General features: G+C 40.4%; 2 protein-coding genes across 2 annotated transcripts in view; one reads left to right on the top strand and one right to left on the bottom strand.

The window, feature by feature from the left end:
• The window catches only part of LOC138001634 (protein NLRC5-like), a 353,269-nt gene that overhangs the window by 273,105 nt on the left and 67,664 nt on the right, over positions 1–12,500 (top strand). The gene's annotated exons all lie outside the window — the stretch shown is intronic.
• Positions 41–1,666, bottom strand: LOC137998839 (uncharacterized). Its single transcript, XM_068844669.1, has one exon. It carries the CDS (start codon positions 1,664–1,666, stop codon positions 119–121), a length of 1,548 nt encoding a protein of 515 aa, XP_068700770.1. The 3' UTR covers positions 41–118.

Raw genomic sequence — 12,500 nt, forward strand, 5'->3', positions numbered from 1 at the left:
AGATGCCGAAACTCTAGTTTACCAAATCTGTGCTCTTTCTGAGACATAACATTAGGGTCTGGCGCTTTTATTAAATAATGTTGTCTTCTGTAGAAGGCATTATTGCTTTGCCTAAATGTTACGTGGAAATAAGAGGATCGTGCATGTTACACAAAAAGGCACAGACACTCCACATTTGATTTACCACCCCAAATAGACTAAGTGGTACGACACTATCCCAAATGCGGAAGTTCTTGACTTTGTTAATAGCTCGTTCGATATGTATTCTTACCGAGGCAATTTCCTGGGTCTTGATAACATCTTGTGCTGTCATTTGGGTATACAACCCTAGAAAAGGTGGAATGTTTAGGTTCACACCCAGTGGAAGGAGATCTTCAATTGTAAAGCCTTTATCGGCCATCACAGTGTCACCTTTATCAAAATCTAACTTCAGAAAACCACTTCTCTCAACAATTTCGCGATCGGAAATACTTCCACTGTATAGTTGACTGATAAAAGTTATAGCTCCACTAGGAGCAATTCCAACTAAGCCTTTCAGAGTTACGTGGTTTTTATACGAGCTGAACAGTTTCGAATTCAAAAGAAGGCTGGAAGGCATCTGACATCTAATCTCTGTGCAATCGATTATTACACGGGTGGAAGAGTATTTGTCTTTAAAGCTGTCTGGCATAGTAACTGTAACAACCTCCTTATTTGCCCATATAGATACCTGACCAAATTTAAGATACAAGTAATTTATCCAGGACAGGAATATCCTGCTCACTGTTGACTGAGAGATATGAAACAAGTGAGCCAGATGCTTTTCTGCAAATCCCCTTCTTAGTCTGCAGAGTTCAAGGAAAAACTCCTCTCTTGCTTCTAAGCTCCTTTTTCTACCTTTGTGAGTGCATTCCTCTGGTTCCTCGGTTTCATTTTCGTTCTCATCATAAAAACGCTTTGGGACACTTCTTTCTTTTGACAAGCAGTACCTAATGTTCTCCCCATTCGTTCCAGTGTTCAAAAATTCATATACAGCATTAAATGTAGCAAAGTTAGGAAAGCCGGTGTAAAAGGCGATGTCCTCGTCAGAGGTAAAATTTCGCAACTGAAAAACGCGAGAATCTGCAAGACCCTTCTGACGTTTCAAAACTCCTATTTCAGCCTTTAGCGAAGCATTTTCAAGCTCCAAACTCTTCAGTTTTTCGAGAAGTTCTTTGAAATCTTCTGTCGTGTTTCCTTGCGTATCCGTGTCGTTTTGCACGTCATGATCAGCAGAGCTACCAGCCGCCGATGAAGTGCAGTTATCACCGTTGGTTTCAGTTGCACTAGTTGTTTGAGATACTATCAACTCTGTGTCTGTATTCGACGTAAACATACGTTTCTTAGGAGGCTTTCTCTTTAGCGGAGAACTTTGTGACCAAGAAAAACGTGACGGCACGACCCCTTCCCTGACATAAATACGCTGGCCTCCGACAGACTTAACAAAGTCCTCAGGTTTAAAGTGACGAGAGCAAATCTTCGTGTTTTGGTTGACAGTAAAATCCTTACATTCGTCGCGACGAATAGCATGCAGCCAACGTTTCTTGAGGTTCACATCATCTGGAAACTTGAAGTAGGAAATTTTCTTTCCATTTTCAGTCCTGTACAGCTTTTTGGTGCATTTGGGAACACAACAATTTGCCGGCATATTTAAAATTTGGCGCCCTTCGCATCAGGCGGCCATTTTTTCTTGGCCCAACTAGCCTCGTTCTCGCACGTATCGCTCCCAGTCCCTTTTCATTTTGCATGGGGTGTATTTAACAGTCCGCGATTCACGGACTTCCGATCGTTCTGCGCAGTCTCGATTCTTTTTCAAAATGGCGGACCAAGCCAAGTCTCTTACACGAGGCGTTGAATCATGGAATGGAAATTCTAGATTTAAGCGACATCACATTGAAAGGAAAGAAGTACGAGGGTTTGAAGCTATCTGTGCTTGTCATTTCGCCGTTAAATACCTCAAATACACGATCAAATTTTTAAGATGAGAGAGGGAGGACTGAATTTTAAAAGAGGGTTCGGTTGACAGGAGCTGACGACAGGGATCAAGTTGCACTGAATTAAATGCTATACGTGTTAAATACATCCGAGTGATAATACTTTCGCATGTGCTAAGCTCTATTGAAGTAGAGACAAAGAGACAATAATACTATAATGCGTAAGTAAACAACCTTGAAGTTAGCATTTATTACTAAAAATAAATGATCACATATACTGGTAATAAATTATTTTCTTATGTTTTGCAGCTAAAAGCCTGCCTAATGGTCCTAATGTTACCAATTTTGTCTGTTGCCTAGGAATTATGTATACTTTTTTTATCAACTTGTAATAATCATAATAAACACTACTTTATTTAAGTGTCAATGGATTTAGAACTACAGAACTAATTGGGGAAACCAATGAAATTAACTCAAATCAAATATGTTTTTTGTGGATGTGGTAAAACCGGAGTACCCGGAGAAAAACCTCTCGCAATATAGAAGAGAACCAACAAACTCAACCCACATATGACGCTGAGTTTGGGAATTGAATCCAGACCACATTGGTGGGAGGCGAGTGCTCTTACCACTGCGCAACCCCTGCTCCCTGACTGACTGGATCAAATCTGTATATTTGCACCCAGTAGTTAATTTACTCTGTAACTGTTGAACTTCAAAGTTAAATTTCAGTTAAAATGAATCCAACCTAAATAATTATTGTTTGATTCCCAATAATTTCCTTTGTATTTTAAACCTGCTGATGATAAATGATGATGTTGGGGGACAAATCTTGATCAAAATGTAACTACATGCAAGATGAAGTCATTTAAGTTGCCTGAATTTCACATAAATATTAATGTGTTTACATATTTTTAGAAAATATATATCATTGGACACCTTGTTCTTACATCTTGGCACTAGCAAAACTGAGGAACTATATCACTCTTTGCACAGCTTCTTGCACTGGTCGTTGATATCCTTAAGGGTAACTGCCTTAATTGCATCTCCAAAAACCATGTCTTCCATCACAATGTTTCAAAATCTGCTGAGGTTTTGCTCCACTATTCATCATTGTTGACAGTTGTTTGATATATTCACTGTTTTATTCAGTTAACAAATGATACAAAATACCATTAATATTTTCAATGTGAATTTTAACAATGATTGATCACAAATAAATTATTATTCATGGTCTTCATCTTCAGTTTGTTGGTTTGAGCAAATTATTGAAAGTAATAAGATAAATGACTAACTTTGTTGTTCGAAGAGTTATCATAATTTTATTATTATTGCCAATAACAGGCACACTGTATTTTGCGTGTGAATATCATTGCACATTCTAAATTATAAAATAATTAGGATAGTAAACGCACTCCCATTAATATCGGTCAATAGCTGTGTTTAGATGAGAGTATATAAACACAGCTATGACATCACATGAATTTTGATTGGTTATGTGTTGTCAGATGCACCTTTTGATTGGCTGGTTGGAAATATGGGTGTGTATGTTATGCAAACCCTCAACTGTGTCTCGGGTTTGCATAACTGTCAAGAATTCTCCCAACTGCGATTGGCATTTAGATGAGGCTATGTAAACATGGACAACGTCCTCTATTGCTTAAATAACACAACAAAATATAACTTTTTGATCGGTTGCTTTATCTCAAGAGAAGCACTTCCGGAAGGCAGTTTCTATTAAGCAATAGCCATTGAAACAGATTCAACCAAGCCTTTGCCTGTTGGGTGCATCTGGCAAAATAGTCCAAAATGCATGTGGGGCTTCTCTTTTATGGTGCAAACAGGGACAGTCTGAATTATGTTGATCTCTTTTTAGCTGACTAAACATTCGCTCTGACGATGGGCTAACACTTGGAACGTCAGCTTTCCAAATCACTCATGGTGGTAATTCCACCTTTATCAAAATATGTGATAAAACCAAATTTTCCTGTTAACCGTGACACTGTATGCAATCAATGTAACATGGAGACAATTTAGCATGTAACGGGGTCCCTCATGCGTGAGCACAAGTGTTGACGCCTGTCAAAGAATAGGTTATTGGCTAAGCTCTTCTGACCCTACAATTTACCAGTTAAATAAATTATATACTAGCCCAAAACAGCGATGTGAAAGTTAACCAACAGGTACCCAATTTACTGTGGCCATAATAATCCTCTGAAAATGAGAACCCAAAAGTTGTTTTTCAGTAGCTGTGTACCAGCAGGAGAATCCTTCAAGCTCTCCTCTGGATAATAAACTACCCAGAAGATGCACATTATCAAGATCACTTGAGATTCAACTTGACAGGAATTTATCCATTTTTTGGATAGCCCCCCCTCCCCCCTTTATCCCCATTTTTTATCAGGGGCTGTAGTCCCTTTTCATCAGGGGTTGCTCTCAACTGAAGCCTTTTGTATCAACCTTAGTTGTATGATTTTCTTATAACTAATGCAAACTGGACATGGAAGGAATCAAGTTCCAACTTTAATGCGATATTACACAAAGAAAATATACTTACAAATTTCATTATTGCAATAAGAGAATGTAACAAAAAAGTACGCGATAACCGGGTTAGCTGTCGGCTTAATCTTTTCTTCCTCACCACGGACATATTCAAAAGGAGTCAAGGCTTTGCGTTGTTAAAGACATGAAAAATAATTACACCGTAAACACATGAATCGATCGAGCTTAGTCAAAAATCCTGCGTAACATATAACCAGCTGACCTTGCTCCTTTTTTTCTCGCGTCCCACACCTGGTGAAGGACGGGCTCTGCTGCACAGACTTCCTTCTTTTAGATCGGATAACCGACTAGTGCTGAGCTTTCGAATGAACTACCGTCTTTATAAACTCCTGAAATGTCGTGACCGTAACGTAGCAAGATCTACATATTCGCGATGGTAATAAACCATCGTCGACAGAAATTTTCAAACCAGAAAACTCTACTCAAACCCGTACGATTCCTTCCCTAATTGTCTTTTCACCAAATAAATCCAAAGGATGGTTGTTACTAATAATATATCTGTTGCAAGTACGGCAAACAGAAAATAGAATCCCTTCGGCCATTCTCTTCCGATTTCTTCCGGTTTATCATTTTTATTGTGTTCCCATCTGACCAATCAGTGGCGAGAAAGGATTGGAACCGGCCAGAGCTCTCGATCCGAGGCGCTGGCCAAGAGGATCGCAGCTCTGGGAACGAGAATGGTAGATTCCCCGAAGTTCAAAATGGCGGCGGATTGCGACCAACTTCCAGACCTGTGATTAGCAGCGGGATATGGATGGGAAACGTTTTTTGCTTGAATGTCAGCAAATTCGAGACGCTGAACCTGCTTTTTCTGTTCGCGAAGAAAAGATCGAAACGTTTACCTTGGACCTCTTATCACAGGCAGACCACTCTATGTGTTTGTATGAAGCGAAGAGTATGAATAAAGCTCTGAAAATTACACATCTAAATCACATCTCGGTCTGAATATCCCAATAAAATTAAATGAAACCTGAATCGACTCATGTATGATGTTTTTTCGCCTTCTTGGGCCGTCTAAAGCGTCTTATAGCGAAATTACTTTTGGCCGGTAAGTAATTTCGCTATAAGACGCTTTAGACGGCCCAAGAAGGCGAAAAAACACCATACATGAGTCGATTCAGGTTTCATTTAGTTTTATTGGGATATTCAGACCGAGATGTGATTTAGATGTGTAATTTTCGGAGCTTTATTCATAACCGTCATATATTCTCTTCGCTTCACACAAACACATAGAGTGGTCTGCCTGTCCCGGGGGTGAGGGGGGGGGGACTCCCATATGAAACAGACGGGGATGCTCGTCGGAAATTTTGAATTTAACCCCTAAAGGAGACCAATCTAGGCGTGGCTTAAGCAAATTTTGACCCCTAAAAGAGACCGTTTAAAAACACAAAAATACGACACGCAATGAGTTTTAATGATAAAAAGGCATAATCATCGAATGCTTTTATCTAAAAAGAAAATTTAAAAGGAAATTTGACTTCTGTTTCTCTTCGCGTAATTCTGTGTTACTTCGCGGAACCCTAAACGAGACCTTGGTGGCATAAAATATTGGCGCTTTGCCCGGAACACCCTAAGCGAGACCGAAATCCAAAATTTACACCCCTAAGCGAGACGACGAGCATCCCCGTCTGTTTCATATGGGAGTCCCCCCCCGGGCTGCCTGTGTCTGGTTATCACTGGGGATGGATATGGCTGGATGGGCGGGCGGGAGGAGAGACAGACTCCTCCTCCCTCCTCGCCCGCCCACCCACCCCGCAAGAGAGCTTGCTCGCAGGCTAGGGATGGACGTTGTTTATATCGATCGGTGTTGGTTTACGGAGACGAGTCCAAACACCCAACAGAAGAATAGTCTTAAAGAAAACGTACCTCAGACAGCAACTTTAAGACTGAAATGTATAGGGTCCTATCAGGATATTTTGAATTGATAAGTTGACTTAGATTTTTTGGGAGAAATTATGGAGAAAAATGCTTCCTTAGGAAGTCGTATTATAGTGTATATGCCTGCTACCACTTTATGCATTTCTGAAGCTTTTTGCATGTTTCTATTCCTTATAGCCCAGTTGCATCACTGAATATTTTGAAGTCATGTGATTTTTTTCAACCCATTCACCCCTAAACGAGCCTAAACCGGCCATACTTAGGGCGCTTTCCATTTAACAGAACTGACCGGCCAGACCATGCATTTGGGAGGACTAACTCCACAACGCCTTCAAATTAACAAAGCCTTGAGGATGATATATACTCCTCCATAAAAATGTGAGGGATTATGATGCAAGTGTTCTTTCAAATTGTTGCATTTTGTTTGCAAAATGACGGGTCTGGCCGGCCAGTTCTGACGAAAGGAAAGCGCCCTTAGTATTTTACTCTCTTACTCTGTCTAACGCCAGACAATTTTACTCGTGAATTGGGAACCCCCGGGAGTAAATGGGTTAAAGTTAAAATAATATTGTAATGGGCATGTACCTTGTGTAGACGATGTACTCAGCTTGTGTTTCTTCCAGACTAATTAACTGTGATGAAGATGTTAAACCTGCCCCAAATAAAGTCAAATAATAATTGATCCCGCTTCAATCAACACTTGATACTCTTAAAAAGCGAATGTGCAACGCATCCTTTAAAAATGGTTTAAATGCTTTAAACCTGGTCAATCTCAATACATGTAAAATGACAACTTATTCATACCATTTGAAGATTTATTTGCATCTGTCCATCCACTGCACAGTGGATGTGACTAATTCAAAATCAGTGTAGAGTAGAATGGTAAACACATAGCCTGGTCACAGTATCACTGCAGAAGCCTTAAAATTAAGGTGAACTTTGAGTAATGATTGGGTTGAACAACAAAGCTGGCTATACCTGAGCTAGGCTCTGGATTTGGGTTGACCATCACCTGCCAGCAAAATCCCACAGACTACCACTAAAAAAATCTATGACAGCCTATGACAAAACTTGGAGCAAACTGTGACTCATTTTCAGATTTCATGTGTTCGTATACAATTATTAAAAAGAACTATTAAACATTGAGACTTAACAAGGCATAACTGAAACGAACAAAAACAAGTTAATACCGTACTTGTTTTGTTAAAAGCTCTACTAACAGAACATGAAGTGAATTGAAATGACAATTTTGTACATTGAAGGCTCCTGTAAATTAGAATCACTCGTTGAAGGTGAGGAGATCAGCACATCACAGTTGTAAAGCGATCAAGTTAAGATTGAAAGATGGAAGCACCGTGCACTGTTCATTCGCCAAAGCGCAAGGCAAAAGGGAGCGTGAGCTAATCCATGGCTTTGCCAAAGAGCTTCCCTCTATACACGTTTCAGAATCTAAGCTGACTAAAAACTGCCTTTCCTCGTAATAAATAAACACCGATGACACTTAAATGTTTTGAAACTGAGAATTTTATTTCAGCCAGACTTCAGTGAAAACAAACGGGAACAACGAAACAATGATCTACAGTGAGCTACAGTGAGGTACATTACAAGCTAAAATTAGCTAATGACCTGTAATGATAACTTGCAGCTCCGAGGGCACTGCAGCATGTTTGCAGTACAAAGGTTAAGAACAATCCACTCTGCACTTTGAACCAATCAAAACTTCGTTGCTGTGCAAGTTGAAAATTTTCCTTGTGCACTCTGAACCAAACAAGACCTTGTGGGAAGAATAACTTAGTTACAATCTTCTCTTCATTTTTTGCAGCTCTAATTAGGATTCATTTTATCGTTGCCAAGCAAGGTCTTGATAAAGTCATTTAACAATGAAATGATATATGAATTGGATCATATATGAACTGCGGATATGTAATAAAGTGAAGCTATGATCTTCGCAGTTGTGAACGCAATTTTTGCAATTGCGTAGGAAGCCTGAAAAAAATCAGGACCTCAACGGGATTTGAACCCGTGACCTCGCGATTCCAGTGCGACGCTCTAACCAACTGAGGTATAGCCACTGACGTTGGGAGCTGGCCACCTGTGGGTTCTAATGTTCCCGTAAGGAATGAATCAACGATAAAATGATGTATGAATTGGATCATACATGAACTGCGGATATGAAATCAAGTGAAGCTATGATCTTCGCTGTGATCTTTGCTACGATCTTAGAACCCACAGGTGGTCAGCTCCCAACGTCAGTGGCTTAATAGCTCGGTTGGTTAAGGCTTCGCACCGGTATCGCGAGGTCACGGGTTCAAATCCCGTTGAAGTCCTGATTTTTTCAGGCTTCCCTACGCAATTGCAAAAATTGAGTTCACAACTGCGAAGATCATAGCTTTACTTGAAAGTCATTTAAGAAGGCCATTGTAGCTCATTGTAGGTCAATGTAGCTCACTGTACATGTGGGCCATTGTAGACCACTGTAGGTCATTGTATGTCATTGTAGATCATTGTAGAGCTCTCATTGTGGCTCATTTTAGGTCATTCCTTGTTTTAGTAACTACGCACGAAAATCAGGGACCAGGGACGCGATCCGGAATTTGCGGCCCAAAACTTAATGGATCGGCGGTCCGAGTGGAAATTCACCGGTCAAGGTGATACACTTTCAGGTGTGGTCCTCATTGAGCGATCGGTTGGGTCTGATCAGAGTTAGTGGAGGTAGACTGGTTAGGAAAGGCGGCGAACTTCATAGAATTATGTTATTGTTCTAGTTTTTCGTGGTCACGTGATGTTGACCCTGCACAGGATTTTCAACAATATGGCGTCCTATGTGCGATAACAGTGTATAGTCTTCAAATTCATCCAGTTTTTCGTGATACATCTCCTGTTCACTCTGGTCTGATCCAGAGGAGGAATTAATAGTATCCCAGATATCTTTTCGGCATCTCGTCCCAACGGGCATAGCGAAATGACGCTCGTTTGATGATATACAAGATCTTCGTGATTATTTCGTTGGTTTTGTCATTATGATGGATACTTCATCACTTTGTATTTAATTTCTGATGTTTATTCATCAAGACTCACGGAAGATTACTCATATTTTGATAATTCAAAATGTATCTGTTTCACAATTTGATAACTGGCCGGACAGAGATCGTGAATAAAGTTTTTTATACAGTTGTAGATTAGAGGTTTTTCCAAATATGCACTTCACTTATGCAGATCAATGGTGAAACGATATTTTTGGCGGAGAAGTACCCAGAAATACCCACATTTTCTAATACTTTCGGAGTCGAAGATTTTATCAAAATACACCAGTTTTATGAGCCCTCGGCTCAAGTGGCACTTGTGATTTGATCATTGCATTGAAAGCGATCGCACAAACGCGGATTTCAGATTTAACTCATTTTTCTTTCATTATGTTGAAGGGGGACGTACACATCCACAGGTCGACTCTCAACAACATCGGGTATTACGCATCGTCGCCGTTTGGTCAAGCACTCGATTCAGCTCACATGAGCTTCCCTACATTTCAATGTAGCACACGGAAAATCATTCAACTTGACACCAAATTTTTCTTCCGACTCGCAATGAAGGTATAATGCTTAAGGGCTGAAGCCTGTACCCACTGTCCCTCTGTTCCTTTGTACCCACAGTTCCTTTTACCTACAGTAGAACCCCGGTACATGTATCTAGAACTCGGATAACTCGAAATCCCCCGCTAACTCGAACCTGATTCTCAATTCCCTTAATTAGATTTGACCCAACTTTTCAGTCATTTTTACTCGGTGAACTCGAACTCGGAAAACCCCTCTAACTGGAACTAAATTTCGTTATCCTTTATGAAAATTTACCCCGATAACTAGAATTTCTGGTTCTCATAACTCGCCACGGATGCCCATTGAGATATCCCATTCGCTTTTTTAATCGTGAGATCTAATTCTCAACAAAGACTGGAGAACAGATCACGTATTTGACCGTTATTTACTGATCATAAGTTTAATTTCCTCAGTATTGTATACCGAAGTGTTGAAAATCAATAAACTATTACTTATTAACCTGGAAAATTGAATATTTAAATCGACCCCGATAACTCGAAACTCCGGTAACTCGAACAGTTTTTTGTTTCCCTTCAGAGTTCGAGTTTACCGGTGTTCTACTGTACTTGGCTGTCAATGTTTAACTATTTCAGAGCTTGGTATATGAGAGATCAGCCGGTCTATTTGAAAACACAACATGGTAGTGTTTAGCACTCGCTCACCTCTGCGATGTGGCTGGAAGTTACTGATTAGGTCACTATTTCAGTTGATTTATAATACAGTCGAACCTCTCCTTACGGACACCTCTCTAATACGGACAGTTCACTTGGTCCCGAGAAAATGCCCATACATTCTTTGTAAAAATAACCTCTATAATACGGACCCTCTATAATGCGGACAACGGACACGAAATCTCGGCCCCAGAGAAAAAATTCATAAGAACTTAACCTCTTTATTACGGACACTCCAATGATGACAGTTCTTATTCAATACGATTTCCTGTTTGTCGTTATATTACATGTCATTAAGTGTAATCAATTGTTTCATTGTTCATACGATAACAGTATCATTTGTTTTCAATCAGTAAAAATTATATATCGACATGTCATTGCCATTTATCATCAAGATTTCTTATTATTTGAAGACTCTCCAGTTGCTGCTTTCCTTTTTCTCCCTCTTTCCTTCCCGTCATTGAATCAAATTTGGCTGATGAGTTATGCAAGATTATTTCAAAGCTCAGTCGTTGTATGTCAAAAAACGACTAGCGAATGCTGTTCAGAAGAACATCACAGACTTCTTTAACGCAAAATGACTCAATAACAAAGAACTTTCATTAAATACTCTACTGTAGGTTAGTGTTCGCTACACTTGTTACTGTTCTGTTATGTTACTGCTCGGAAACTGTATTATAGTTTGCCATGTGTTTTTGGAATTGTACAGCTTGTATTGTAACGATTTGTGCTGTCCATTATGCACCTCAAAGACTTGTTTGGGCCAGTTTTGATTTAAAGAACTCTTAATACCATCAATGGAGCCTTTGAAGTGACGTAATATTCATGACCTCTATACAGCGGACACCTCTCTAATACGGACACTTTGCTGTGTCCCTTCGGTGTCCGTATTAGAGAGGTTCGACTGTATGTGAAAGAAATCGCTATGCAGTATGGGGTAATATTCATTCCTCCTCTGGGTCTCATCGGAAATATCCGTTCCATTTGACCATTTTTGTTACCAGTACCTCTCTGTAATCTCGAATCATCCGACATTTTGAATCTTGGCGCGAAAACTGGCCCAAGGGGAAGTGAAGCGAGACCGGTCCCAAGTCCCGTTCCATTTGACGCGAGGAAATTTCGAACGTTCCGGAAATTTTGGTTGCATGGATCGCGCACCAGAACTTTCCGATCAGGGACCAGTTTGCCATTTTTGGTCAGGCCTTGCACCATCGCGCCCGGCCTCTAGTCTCGCGCTTCTTGCGATTCAACGCGTGAAGGCTTGGGAACGAGGCTGTCAACGTCAGCCGTCCACCCAAACGGTCAATTGGTGACAAGGCACCGCCCCCTTAGGTAAAAATCTTTCACTCCACCCACCCCCGAACTTGAGGAGCGTGAGGTTTCACGGAAGGAGTTTAATATGTCAAGTCCGGGGAGGGGTGGAGGGAAAGATTTGTACTAAGAAACTGGTTACTTGTCACCAATTCACCGTTTGGGTGCACGGCTGATCGTCGCAAGGAAGTTGACAGAAGACGAAATTGAAATTTTGTGGCAACTTTTCCTTCGCAGAGTGGACAGCGATCTATTTCCTTGAATAGATGTTCGATAGAATATTCGAACATGTTGCTGGCCGAGTTTGAGGCGGATTGAAGGATTTTGGCGACATTTTTTGGCTCGATTTCTCAGGTTGGCTTGGCCGATCGACTGGTGAGCGTTTCCTACCTTCTCCCTCTTTTAGAGAGTGGTCTTCGGTTGAGGATGTCTCGCGAAATAGTGGACAGAATGACACCAGATTATCAAAGAACGATCACAAAGAAACAACAGAGACGTAAGTGCAACATTAGTGCTGATTTTTTAAAATTAAA

The sequence above is a fragment of the Montipora foliosa genome, chromosome 1 (assembly GCF_036669935.1).
Source record: "Montipora foliosa isolate CH-2021 chromosome 1, ASM3666993v2, whole genome shotgun sequence".
Classification (NCBI taxonomy): domain Eukaryota; kingdom Metazoa; phylum Cnidaria; class Anthozoa; order Scleractinia; family Acroporidae; genus Montipora; species Montipora foliosa.